The sequence below is a fragment of the Anolis sagrei genome, chromosome 10, assembly GCF_037176765.1.
Source record: "Anolis sagrei isolate rAnoSag1 chromosome 10, rAnoSag1.mat, whole genome shotgun sequence".
Classification (NCBI taxonomy): Eukaryota; Metazoa; Chordata; class Lepidosauria; order Squamata; family Dactyloidae; genus Anolis; species Anolis sagrei.
Window position 1 is genome coordinate 2902820 of NC_090030.1, and position 14698 is coordinate 2917517.

The 14698-nt window shown below is 44.8% G+C and overlaps 1 protein-coding gene across 3 annotated transcripts in view; it reads right to left on the minus strand.

Moving 5' to 3' along the window:
* KIAA1210 (KIAA1210 ortholog) overlaps window positions 1-7789 on the minus strand; it is a 58934-nt gene extending 51145 nt beyond the window's left edge. For all 3 annotated transcript variants that reach the window (XR_010910312.1, XM_067471502.1, XM_067471501.1), the window contains exon 1: window positions 7602-7789. Coding sequence is in view for 2 of the 3 variants with exons in the window: in XM_067471502.1 (XP_067327603.1) it covers window positions 7602-7774 (173 nt within the window). In the remaining variant the exon portion in view is untranslated. The remainder of the gene's footprint in view (window positions 1-7601) is intronic.
* Window positions 7790-14698: the final 6909 nt, after the last annotated feature.

Below are 14698 nucleotides of genomic sequence, written 5' to 3' on the forward strand. Positions count from 1 at the left end.
GCACGTTGCCCAGATGTTTTGATGTTTTACCATCCTTGTGGGAGGCTTCTCTCATGACCCTGCATGGGGAGCTGGAGCTGACAGAGGGAGCTCATCCACACTCTTCCTGGATTCGATTTCTACGACTTGTCGTTCTTCAGTCCTGCCGGCACGTTGCCCAGATGTTTTGATGTTTTACCATCCTTGTGGGAGGCTTCTCTCATGACCCTGCATGGGGAGCTGGAGCTGACAGAGGGAGCTCATCCACACTCTTCCTGGATTCGATTTCTACGACTTGTCGTTCTTCAGTCCTGCCGGCACGTTGCCCAGATGTTTTGATGTTTTACCATCCTTGTGGGAGGCTTCTCTCATGACCCTGCATGGGGAGCTGGAGCTGACAGAGGGAGCTCATCCACACTCTTCCTGGATTCGATTTCTACGACTTGTCGTTCTTCAGTCCTGCCGGCACGTTGCCCAGATGTTTTGATGTTTTACCATCCTTGTGGGAGGCTTCTCTCATGACCCTGCATGGGGAGCTGGAGCTGACAGAGGGAGCTCATCCACACTCTTCTTGGATTCGATTCCTACGACTTGTCGTTCTTCAGTCCTGCCGGCACGTTGCCCAGATATTTTGATGTTTTACCATCCTTGTGGGAGGCTTCTCTCATGACCCTGCATGGGGAGCTGGAGCTGACAGAGGGAGCTCATCCACACTCTTCCTGGATTCGATTCCTACGACCTGTCGTTCTTCAGTCCTGCCGGCACAAGGGTTTGACCCATTGCGCTATTGGGGGCTCCTAGATGACAACTGCAATGGCCAAATGACTTCACTTGGCGTGAAGCATACCTTGTAAAAGGTATCCTATGGTATCCTGGGGATCCTATGACTTCACTTCTTGCGTCTCGCATTCAGCAGCAAATACATTTCTGGTTTCAGTGTTTTGCAAATCAAGGCACGCAAGAGATTCGATGGCGCATGAGACTCGAGTCCAGAGACGGCCATGTGCTTCGAAGCATCACGTAAGAAGGTTTAAAGGGGGATGTAGGACACGGGAGGTGCATTGAGTGCCAGCGGGATGCAGAGGATTTGCAAGGAGAGCCCTCTGTGCATTGTGTTTGTAAACAAAGAGCGATGAATTATCTTCTCCCCCCCCCCCATCCCTACCCCCTTGTTCCACCCCACAACCAAATCCATGCAGAGGAGAAAGAGAAAGGAAGGAGGGGCCAGAAAAGGAGGAAGCATCTGTTGCCCGGCTTGGGTGTCTCCCTGCCTGCCGGGCCTAATCCTTCCTTCCGCCTCCCCATCGCCTTAAAATAGACAGATGGAGCCTCTTGATACCTTGAGCGCTGACATTCCCCCGCTTGCATTAGGACAAAGATTACATCCCAACGGCTGGGAAGCATGTGGCCGCCTTCTCTCCTCTAAATAAGAGATGCCAGGCTCTTAAGGAAAGTGCTTTGGGTTCCAGCTCCATTCACATATGGACGGTGCCTCGTGCCAAATAATAACATTGTGTCATGCATAGACGACGTGATAAAATGTGCATGAAACGTTCATCAATTTAGACTTGGATCCCATCATTTTGTATTTCCAAAGAAGGGCTGAGGATCCAAACTGGGGTTGACATAGGGACACTTCTCCCCAACTTTCCTTTGTGCACCAAGCAATTCCAATAATTATAGATATCTATATAAATAAAAATGTAATGTTCGTTTGTGGGGTTAACACAACACAAAAACCACTGGGCGAATTGACCCCAAATTTGGACACAAGACACCTCTCAGGCCAACAAATGACCATCACTCATAAAAACACTGGAAAACACAGTGGAAGAGACTTAAAAAACCAAAAAATACATTACAATGCATGTGCAAAACCACATATATACACATATATGCACACACAAAACACATATACACGGACAACCACAGCAATATGTGGCAGGGGACGGCATATATCTATATATATATGCTCAAGCAAGGATGCATGGAGTTTGGTGAATATAATATGGACAGTGTCTCGTGCCAAATAATAACATTGAGTCATGCACAGAATTAACCTTCAGATGATGTGATAAAATGTGCATGAAAACGTTCATCAGTTTAGACTTGGATCCCAACATTTTGTATCTCCAAAGAAGGGCTGAGGATCCAAACTGGGGTTGACATAGGGACACTTCTCCCCTACTTTCTTTCGTGCACCAAGCAATTCCAATAACTATAGATATCTATATAAATCAAAATGTAATGTTCGTTTGTGGGGTTCACGCAACGCAAAAACCACTGGGCGAATTGACACCAAATATTATTATTATTATTATTATTATTATTATTATTATTATTTGTCGTGTCAGGAGCGACTTGAGAAACTGCAAGTCGCTTCTGGTGTGAGAGAATTGGCCGTCTGCAAAGACGTTGCCCAGGGGACGCCCGGATGATTTGATGTTTTTATCATCCTTGTGGGAGGCTTCTCTCATGTCCCCGCATGAGGAGCTGGAGCTGATAGAGGGAGCTCATCTGCCTCTCCCTGGATTTGAACCTGCGACCTGTCGATCTTCAGTCCTGCCGGCACAGGGGTTTCACCCACTGCACCACTGGGAGCTCCTATTGACACCAAATTTGGACACAAGACACCTCTCAGGCCAACAAATGACCATCACTCATAAAAACACTGGAAAACACAGTGGAAGAGACTTAAAAAGCCAAAAAATACATTACAATGCATGTGCAAAACCACATATATGCACATATATGCACACACAAAACACATATACACGGACGACCACAGCAATATGTGGCAGGGGACGGCATATATATATATATGCTCAAGCAAGGATGCATGGAGTTTGGTAAAACGGAGATTATTTCAATATAATATGGACAGTGTCTCGTGCCAAATAATAACATTGTGTCATGCATAGAATTAACCTTCAGATGATGTGATAAAATGAACATGAAAATGTTCATCAATTTAGACTTGGATCCCAACATTTTGTATCTCCAAAGAAGGGATGAGGATCCAAACTGGGGTTGACATAGGGACACTTCTCCCCAACTTTCTTTCATGCACCAAGCAATTCCTATATTGTGCTGTCGCACGCTGGGCCTGTGCATCAGACTGTAGACAGGACAAATTCTGGGTGCCCAACGGGACGCCAGGCTGCCTCGGATTAAAGGCCTTTGGATTTCCTTAAACAGAGTCTTTAGATTGCTTAAAGGTTCAACAACGTTCTTTATTAAGGAAAACAAACAGGTATTTCAAGGCTTTCTTAATAGTCTATTGGCTCTCTCAATCTTGTCCACAGGGGACAGGCAATATCTTCATAACTGTATTTTAACTAATGGGGAAATCCTTAACCTCTTATCTAGGCAGTCTGTCTTTGCCTCTGTTGGCGTGGAGCCCCTACACCCGGTACCAACTGCTTCTGGCTGCCGTGAGTGACCCTTACCAAGAAGATTTGTAGACTTCCAGGGAAAAAGAAGGTGTTCAGGTTTCCGTGATCGCTGGCTGAAGTGCTGTGGGACCGGATTCCCTCAGCAAAGGAGCTGTATGGCTGTAAAACCCTCAGCAAAAGTGCTGAGACTGCATCTTTCTGGACAAGCTATGGGGCTGTATATCCCCGGCCAAGCTGTAGGGCTGTATATCCCCGGCCAAGCTATGGGGCCTTTTCTCCCCGGCCAAGCTGTAGAAGACGAAGCTTTCTACAGGAGTTCCTGGTTTTATGTCCTGTATGAAAGGCTTCTCTGTGTGGACTGACCCAAAATGGCTCCTATTCCCTCCAAAATCCAAAAAGGGGGCGGGAATGATAATTGACAGGTCACAGATCCAATAAATGCAAACTAAGGAAAGCCATCTAACTGCAAAGGTATAGAACTTTAAAATATATGCAGTAATCAACCAACAGCAAGATAAGCTGGAGCTCCTGGTGCAGCTATACCAGAACATATACATATATATATCATATCATATCATATCATCATATAAAACACACTTCTGTTCTATGCAAAATGTCCTGCGGAGACTTGGGTTTCCCTTACAAGGAATGCTTTCTATGCAAAATATTGAGGATCCAATATATATAAGCTGGATAGATGCATAGAACAGAAGCATGTTTCATATACAATATATGTGTGTGTGTGTGTGCATGTGCGTGTGTGCATGAGTGTGTGTGTGTGTGTGTGTGTGTGTGTGTATATATATATATATATATATATATATATATATATAAGTAACACACTTCTGTTCTATGCACGCTGTCCTGCTGAGAGTTGGCTCTCTTTTACAAGGTATGCTTTCTATGCAAAATACTGGGGATCCTATATGTATATGTATATGTATGCATGCATGTATATAGGATCCCAGGCATTCAGAAGGAGATATGATGCTCAAGCAGGGATGCATGGAGTTTGGCGAAACTGAGATTATTTCAATATTAATGCAATTTCAATAACAATATATACATTGTATGTATATAAAACACGCTTCTGTTCTATGCACAATGTCCTCCTGAGAGTTGGCTCTCTCTCACAAGGTATGCTTTCTATGCAAAATACTGGGGATCCTATATATGTATATGTATATATGTGTGTGTATATGTATATGTACATATATATATAGGATCCCAGGCATTCCGAAGGAGATATGATGCTCAAGCAGGGATGCATGGAGTTTGGCAAAACTGAGATTATGTCAATATTAATGCAATTTCAATAACAATATATACATTGTATGTATATAAAACACGCTTCTGTTGTATGCACAATATCCTGCTGAGAGTTGGCTCTCTCTTACAAGGTATGCTGTCTATGCAAAATACTGGGGATCCTATATATGTATATGTATATATGTGTGTGTATATGTATATGTACATATATATATAGGATCCCAGGCATTCCGAAGGAGATATGATGCTCAAGCAGGGATGCATGGAGTTTGGCAAAACTGAGATTATGTCAATATTAATGCAATTTCAATAACAATATATACATTGTATGTATATAAAACACGCTTCTGTTCTATGCACAATGTCCTCCTGAGAGTTGGCTCTCTCTTACAAGGTATGCTTTCTATGCAAAGTACTGGGGATCCTATATATGTATATGTATATATGTGTGTATATATGTATATGTACATATGTATGTATATATATATATATATATAGGATCCCAGGTATTCCGAAGGAGAGGTGATGCTCAAGCAGGGATGCATGGAGTTTGACGAAACTGAGATTATTTCAATATTATTGCAATTTCAATAATAATATATACATTGGGTTGTTGTAGGTTTTTTCGGGCTGTATGGCCATGGTCTAGAGGCATTCTCTCCTGACATTTCGCCTGCATCTATGGCAAGCATCCTCAGAGGTAGTGAGGTATATACATTGTATGTATATAAAGCATGCTTCTGTTCTGTGCACAATGTCCTGCTGAGAGTTGGCTCTCCCTTACAAGGTATGCTTTCTATGCAAAACGCTGGGGATCCTATATTATTTATATGCGAGTATTCCAAAATCTGAAATACGGAGTCCTCCCGTAGGAGCTTCAGATGCACATAAAGCATAAGTGCATCTTATGAGTGGACTCAAGTCCACCTCTAAAAGGGCTTGTTGCTGATATGCAACTATTCCAAACATCTCAAATATGCAATGCTTCTGCTTGCAAGCATGTGCAAGATTTGGCCCACTGCTCTCCAAATGCCAACGCCGGTTTCAAAAGGATCTGAACTGCTTGTTTTGAAAGGACGGCACATAAAATACACATCAGAGGTGTCACTAGGTTATATTTTAGACTAGAATACAAGTAGGAGTATTAGGCCATAATGAGATTAATGCAAAATAATTGTTGAAAACCATGATTCTAGCAGGACAGGATGTGACAGCACTGGGGTGGAAAGGCGATGGAGAAACAGACTATGGAAAATTGGAATCACTACCTTTATGATCAGTGCATATATATATATATATATATATATATATGGTGCAGCATTGACTTAAGGAGTATAACCTTCTCCCTTCTGAAAGCTGCCTTCACATTTCATTGTAATGGTAAAGAAAAGATAGGTAAGATTATTATGCTCCAACATTGAGCGGCTGAAATCGGCACACATCCATGCATTCACTTCCTGGGAATTCAATGCACATAAATACATTGTTTCGTGCCAAATAATAACATTGTGTCATGCATAGACGACATGATAAAATGTGCATGAAACATTCATCAATTTAGACTTGGATCCCATCATTTTGTATCTCCAAAGAAGGGCTGAGGATCCAAACTGAGGTTGACACAGGGACACTTCTGCCCCAACTTTCTTTCTTTCATGCAAAAAAAAATGTATGTATGTGTGTATATATATATATATATATATATATACACACACACACACACATGCATGCTTGGGATCCTCTCTCTCTCTCTCTCTCTATATATATATATATATAGGATCCCAAGCATATATATATAGAGAGAGAGAGAGAGAGGATTCCAATTATATATATATATTATGCACATGTATGCATATGTGTGTGTGTATACACACACACACACATGCTTGGGGTCATATATATATATATATATATATATATGCATGCTTGGGATCCCCCCCCTCTCTCTATATATATATATTTATAGGATCCCAAGCATATAGATAGATAGATAGAGGGGGATTCCAATTATATATATATATATATATATATATATATACACAGTATATTCTGGCGTATAAGACTACTTTTTAACCCAAGAAAATCTTCTCAAAAGTCAGGGGTCGTCTTATACGCGGGTGTAGTCTTATGCATGGGAGTCATCTTAACTCTATATTTTAACTGGAAAAGTTGGGGGTCGTCTTATACACCCAGTCGTCTTATATGCCGGAATATACGGTATATATATATGCTCATGTGTGTGTATATATATATACGCACACATACAAACACATGCTTGGGGTCATGTGTGTGTGTGTGTGTGTGTGCATGCTTGGGATCCTCTCTCTCTCTCTCTCTCTCTATATATATATATATATATATATAGATCTATCTATATATATATACACATAGAATCATGTGTGTGTGTGCGCATGCTTGGGATCCTCTCTCTCTCTCTCTCTATATATATATATATAGATCTAGATCTATCTATATATATACACATAGAATCATGTGTGCGTGTGCATGCTTGGGATCCTATATATACATAGACATAGGCACACATATATAGGATCCTAAGCATTCAGAAGGAGAGATGATGCTTACTCAGGGATGCATGGAGTTTGGTGAAACTGAGATTATTTCAATATTAATGCAATTTCAATAACAATATACATTACATATGAAACACGCTTCTGTTCTATGCACAATGTCCTGCTGAGAGTTGGCTCTCCCTTACAAGGCATGCTTTCAATGCAAAATATTGGGGATCCTCTAGATATAGTATTTGGAAGGAGAGATGATGCTCAAGCAGGGATGCATTCTAGAGTGCAGAAGGAATGGAGTTTGGCAGCACTGAGATGGGTTAAAGACCTTGCAAAAACTAGAACTCTCACAGTTGTGCAGAGAAGACCTTCCACATTGCTCCAATAATAATAATAATAATAACAATAATAATAATAATGCAACATGACTTACCCTTCTCCGGCAGCTCTGCTCCAGCTCCTTCCTGCCTCCAGCTCTTCTCTGTTGCTCCTCCTCCTTCTTTCTTTCTTTCTTTCTCTCTCTCTCTTTCTTTCTTTCCTTCCCTCCTTCTTAAGGGAGGAGCTCCAGCCAAGCTCCTTGGCAGAGAGAAAGGCTCCCCAGGGCATGTGCAGAGTGCTTTTCCTCTAGTATCATACAGAATGCATGCAATTGGACACCTTCTGGATTGAAAAGCACCCCATGGCTCCATTGCTTGGGTCCTTTGCCAAGCAGTGTCCTCTTAAGGGTCTCCGGGGCATGTGCAGAGTGCCTTTCTTCCCCTCCAGATATTGAAAGATGAGCTCCAAAGGCATTGCATCTTCCTGCTTGAGTCCCTTTTTCTCTCTTCTTGAGGGAAGGGAGTCCCCAGGGCATGTGTAGAGTGCATTTCCTTGCTTTCTTCCCTTCCAGGTTGAAGGATAACATCTAAAGACATCACACATGTATGATCTATGGAGGCTTTCGTCTCTCCATCAAAAAGTCCCCAAGGCATGTGCAAAGTGCCTTCTTCCCTTCTATACTGAAAGGCACTCCATGGGCCTGTTGTTTGGGTCCTTTGCCAGGCAGCGTGCTCTTTCTCAAAGGCTCCCCAGGGCATGTGCAGAGTGCCTTTGTTCTAATATACTGCAGAAAGCATGCAATTGGACACCTTCTACATTGAAAGGCACCCCATGGGCTCATTGCTTGGGTCCTTTGTCAGGCAGTGCTCTTTGTCAAAGGGTCTCCAGGGCATGTGCAGAGTGCCTTTCTTCCCCTCCATATCTTGAAAGATAAACCCCAAAGGCATTGCACCCTCCTGCTTGGGTTTCCTTTCTCCAGCCTTTTCCCCTCTGCTTGAGGGAAAGGGGTCCCCAGGGCATGTGCAGAGTGCCTTTCCTCAACTTTCCCTCCAGGTTGAAAGACATCAGGCATGCCCACCTTTTGTATGGAGACATAGGTATGGAACTCCAGGGGAATGTGCTCCTTGGTTGAGAGAAAGGCTGCCCCAAGGCATGTACAGAGTGCAAATCTTTCTTCACCTCCTCCCCCTTTTTAAATAGCATCTCAATCAAAGAGACCAACTCCATTGCTTGGTTGCATTGTCTGGATGTTTTCTCTCTCTCTCTGCTCAAAGGAAAAAGGGTCCCTAGGGCATGTGCAGAGTGCCTCTCTTCTCCTTATATATACTGCAGAATCCACACAATTTATATACATAGACACACACATATATACATGCATATTCCAAAATGCGAAGGAATGGGAAAAGTGAAACACTTCTGAGCATTTCAGCTATAAGTGTGCATTTCACAAATTCCTAGCTGCTATGTTTGCATATATGTTTTGTTCAATGCGTGGATGGTTTGTGTAAGCAGCACTCCCCCATGTGGCAAAGCTGGAAGGCTTCTCATAGCAAATCACCGTTGCCATTGACCAGGGATAGAGATAGGTAGATAGTACTTACTTACTTAGGCGATCCCTCGCTTTCCGAGGATGATTGTCTTCCAATATTCTTGTGGGTCCGTATGTGGCTGTGGAGCTCTATTCCTGACCTGCATCTTCTTCCGCAGTGAGGAGGGCATTGGTTTCCAGGTGGAAGGCGATCTCGGTCGGGGTTGGCTTGACGCGCCTTCCTCTTGGCACGTTTCTCTTTTTCACCCTCCACTCATGCCTCCTCAAATTCTGCAGCACTGCTGGTCACAGCTGCCCTCCAGCTGGAGCGGTCAAGGGCCAGGGCTTCCCAGTTCTCAGTGTCTATGCCAGAGTTTTTAAGGTTGGCTTTGAGCTCATCTTTAAATCTCTTTTCCTGTCCTCCAACATTCCATTTTCCATTCTTAAGTTCAAAGTAGAGCAGCTGCTTTGGGAGACGGTGGTCAGGCATCCGGACAACGTGGCCGGTCCAGCAGAGTTGATGGCGGAGGACCATCGCTTGTAATGTGGGCTTGTAATGTGGGTAGATCAATAGGTACTGCTTTAGCAGGAAGGTAAAATGATGGCAACATGACCAGGAAGTGTCTATGGACAACAGTCTCCTTGGCATGGAAAAATGGGACAAGAGCACCTCCCCATGGCCAGCGTGGAGCATTGCCAATGGGATTTTGGCCTGCAATCCCATTGCAGATGCCGGAGATGGAAAGGGAAGCCTTTGCCTTTGTTTGTGTATTGTATGTCATTGTTCACTGTATAAAAGGCATTGAATGTTTGCCTATATATGTGTATACTGTAATCTGCTCTGGGTCTCCTTGGTGAGATACAGCGGAATATAAACAAAGTGTATTATTCCTTAGTGGCAGAAGTGGGTTGGACTACATGTCCTTTGGGGGTCTTTTACAGCAGAGTCTCTTCCTTTGGAAGTTTTTGAACTAAGGTCAGATGGCACGAGAATTACACAGCCTTGAAATATTGGATCTCAGCTCCCATCATCCCTCCTCATTGTTTGGGGATGATAGGAGTTACAGTACCAGTACACACTCCCCACATTCCCACTATACCAGTGGTTGTCAACCTTCCTAACGCCTCAACCCTTTAACACAGTTCCTTTCGTTGCTACTTCATAACTAATTTTGCAACTGTTAGGAATTGTAATGTAAATATCTGATCTGCAGGATGTATTTTCCTGGACTAAATTTGGTACAAATGCCCAATACGCCCAAATTTGAATACTGCTGGGGTTGGGGGGGGGGGGGATTGATTTTGTCACTTGGGAGTTGTAGTTGCTGGGATTTATAGTTCACTTACAATTAAAGGGCATTCTGAATTCCACTACTGATGGAATTGAACCAAACTTGGCACACAGAACTCCCATGAATAAGAGAAAAGACTGGAAGGGTTTGGCAGGCATTGACCTTGAGTTTGCGAATTGTAGTTCACCTCCATCCAGAGAGCACTGTGTCCTCAAACAAGGATGGATCTGGACCAAAGTTGTCACATATACTCAATATGCCCAAATGTGAACACCAGTGGAGTCTGGGGGAAAAGACCCTGACATTTGGGAGTTGTAGTTGCTGGGATTTATAGTTCACCTATAGTTCACCTATAATCAAAGAGCATTCTGAATTCCACCAAAGATAGAATTCAACCAAACTTGGCACACTGAACTTCCATGACCAAGAGAAAATACTGGAAGGGTTTGGTGGGCATTGACCTTGAGTTTTGGAGTTGTAGTTCACCTACATCCAGAGAGATCTGGACCAAACTTGGCACAAATACTCAATATGCTCAAATGTGAACACTGGTGGAGTTTGGGGAAACTAGACTTTGGCATTTGGGAGTTGTAGTTGCTGGGATTTATAGTTCACCTACAATCAAAAAGCATTCTGAACCCAGCCCACAATGGATCTGCACCAAACTTGGCACGCTACCTACATGGCCAACATTGAATACTGGTGGAGTTGGGGAGGGGGGCTGTTTTTGAATTCTGGGAGTTGTAGTTCACCAACACCAAAAAGGAAGAGGACGGGCAGAGAGATCTTCAGCCTCCTCTGCCAAAAATGTTCCTGAGACCATCAGAAATATGTGTTTTCTGATGGTATTTGACAACCCCTCTGAAACCCCCTTTGCGACCCCCCTTAGGGGTCCCGACCCCCAGGTTGAGAAACATTGTGCTATACATCTTTACCAGAGTAAACACTATGAATAATAACTTTCCATTTTAGTAGTGAATAAGGCCAGAGTTGGAGAAAGTTCCTTCTGGGGCCTAGAATTCTCAGAAATGTAGAGAATTCTGGGAGTTGTTGTCCAACCTCTGGAGTTGTTCAACCATTAAACCGGTTTGTGAAGTAACGAGGAAAACAGGAGTGGGTGGCAAATGATAATGGGCACAGTTGGGTTCAAAGCCAGAGAAAGCAGGACGGAGCTTGTGAGCTCCTTCATTCCCTTTCTCAGGAAGAAGGGAAAGGAGGGCCTGGCTGTGCCTGGAGCGATGTTGTCGCAATAGCATCATCCTTTCAGTCCCTTGGGAAACCTAAAGCCTGGATCCTATACATTTTCCGCCTTTCCACACTTTGATGTCTGAGTTTCATGTCTCAATTCAGACGTGGGATCATCAAATGTCAGAGCTGGAAGCAACAAGGACCAGGTTGTGGCACAGCTGGTTGGGAAGTCAACTGCATTAAAATCACTACTCATGACTTCAAAGCCAGCCCAGGCCAGAGTAAGCTCCCGACCATTTGTCTAGCTTGCTGTCGACCTTTGCTACCCGAAAGACAGTTGCATCTGTCATGTAGGAAATTTAGGTACCGCTTAGGCAGAGAGGCTAATTTAACTAATTTACAATGCCATAAAACTCTCCAGCAGTGTGCAAAAGAATGAGGAAGTACTCAATCAGTGCCACAAGTGGATGGTGAAGCGATAGCTCCTCCGGCGGCCGGAATTCGAAACATACCCTCATGAAGCTGGAAAGTTAAATAGCCTCTGTGTGTCTGTCTATATATATGTTGCGTGTCTATGGCATTGAATGTGTGACGGTGCGAGTGGCGCCACCTATGTATAGAACTGTTAGTTGTAAGATTTAAACTGTTGTATCATGCTTAATCCTGCCCCTTTTTTACCCTGCTTATGTATAGTTGTATGGATTGGTTGCTTGTAGCTGTCAATCAGTACTGTTTGGCTCCACCTCTTCCTGCAAGAGGGGAGAGCTTCCTTTTTCTTCTTCATTCTGCCATTAGAGTTTGTACCAGATGGACGTGAGTAAGAGACCTGACTCCAAAGGACCCTGATTTAAGTTACCTCTTAGCACCAGTTCTGAGGTTTTTACCCCTGGGACTCATGCTTTATGTCCAGATCATCCTGGATAACATTGAGGAGATCCCAAGCGCCTTCAAGCCAGTTCTTTTGGCACCAAAGGAAGATCCTGAATCTTCAAAACATAGGCCATCTGAACTGGGGTTGTGGTTTGCTCCCGCATTCACAGCCACTGAGGAAGGAGGAAACTGAGTGAGGCTTCTCAGCTTCAAACCCCTTGGACCCAGGACTAATTGAGACTGTAATGTATGTTTTCCTTCACCCCTCTAAAGTTTTCCAGCTCATTGCTTTGAAGAAATGACTTTGTGATCAATAAAACTTATCTTGAGCTATTTACAGTGTTTTGGGTTTTTGGGAGTTCCAGTTTCCTAAAGGAGGGCAAGAAGCAATCCCTTGGGGGAAAGGTGCGGCGTCCATCCCTCCTTCATTAAGAATAATAGCCCCCAAGCGCAAGGGCACAGAATGTTTGCCATGTAGATGTGCATTGTGATCTGCCCTGAGTCCTCTGCAGGGTGAGAAGGGAGGAATATATAAATACTGTAAAAAACAAACAAACAAGGGCCACCCTCTTCTGCCATGCAGTGTGATTTGGGAATGTCGGGCACCTCCTCTTTGGGCTTGGAGGCCTTGATCCCAGTTAGTATTTATTTATTTACTTTATTTACTTTAATTGTATATTGCACTCTCTCAGCCGGTAGGCGACTCAGTGTGGTTTACAACCAGGTCAATATACAAAGTGCACAACACTAGCATTTAAAAACAGCAACTAAGGCAACTACATCAATATAAGAGCACATCAATACATCAATATAACGTCAATACATTAGTATCCCTCCCAGTTCCTTTTCTTCTTCCTGGCTTGGAGAGCTTGGTCTCCTCTGGAGAGAGCGGCCTTGAGGAGGGGCACCTCGTTTGCACACAGCCTGCCAAGCCTCCTTTTTGGGTACCCCTTCTTCGGGCTTGGAGGCGCAGACCCAGAATAGTATCCCCACCCCCCGCTCCTCCTCTTCTTCCTGGCTTGGAGAGCCTTCCCTTCCCCAGAAAGAGCTGCGTTGGAGAGGGAGAGTTCTTTTGCAAAAGTGTGCCAAGCTTTACGCACGGCGCGCCTCCTTTTTGGGCACCCCTTCTTCGGGCTTGGGGGCGTTGATCCCGATTACTACCCCACCCAGTTCCTCCCCTTCCTCCTCTCTTCCTGGTTTAGAGACCTTTCTTTTCCTTGGAGAGGGAGAGTTCTTTTGCAAAACGCATGCCAAGCTCGACGCACGGCGCGCCTCCTTTTTGGGCACCTCCTCTTTGGGCTAGGAAGCCTTGATCCCGACTGCTATCCCTCCCAGTTCCTCCTCTTCCTACACTCTTCCTCCTCCTCTTCCTGGCTTGGAGACCCTTCCCTTTCCCCGGAAAGAGCTGCGTTGGAGAGGGACACCTCTTTTCCAAAAGTGTGCCAAGCTTTACGCACGGCGCGCCTCCTTTTTGGGCACCCCCTCTTTGGGCTTGGGGGCGCAGATCCCGATTGTTACCCCTCCCAGTTCCTTTTCCTCTTCCTCCTCTCTTCCTCCTCCTCTTCCTGGCTTGGAGAGCCTTCCTTTTCCTGGAGAGAGCGACGTTCAAAAAAGGAGAGCTCTTTTGCAAAAAGCGTGCCAAGCTTTACGCACGGCGCGCCTCCTTTTGGGCACCTCTTCTTTGGCTTTGTGGGGACGTTGATCCCGACTGCTACCCCCCCCCCCCCTTCCTCCAGTTCCTCCTCTCTTCCTCCTCCTCTTCCTGGCTTGGAGACCCTTCCCTTCCCCGGAAAGAGCAGCCTTGAAGAGGAGCAGCTTTTGCAAAAAGCGTGCCAAACTTTACGCACGGCGCGCCTCCTTTTTGGGCACCTCCTCTTTGGGCTTGGAAGCCTTGATCCCGATTGCTATTCCTCCCAGTTCCTCCTCTTCCTACACTCTTCCTCCTCTCTTCCTGGCTTGGAGACCCTTCCCTTCCCCAGAAAGAGCTGCGTTGGAGAGGGACACCTCTTTTCCAAAAGTGTGCCAAGCTTTACGCACGGCGCGCCTCCTTTTTGGGCCCCCCCTCTTCGGGCTTGGAGGCGTAGATCCCGATTGCTATCCCTCCCAGTTCCTCCTCCTCTTCCTCCTCTCTTCTTCCTCCTCCTCTTCTTGGCTTGGAGAGCTTTGTCTTCTCTGGAGAGAGCGGCGTTGAGGAGGGAGGGACAGCTCTTTGGCTAACAGCCGGCCAAGCTTTACGCACCAAGCTTGACGCACGGCTCGCCTCCTTGTGGGCCCCTCCTCTTCGGCCTTGGGGGGCGTAGATCCCGATTGCTATCCCTCCCCGTTCCTCCTCCT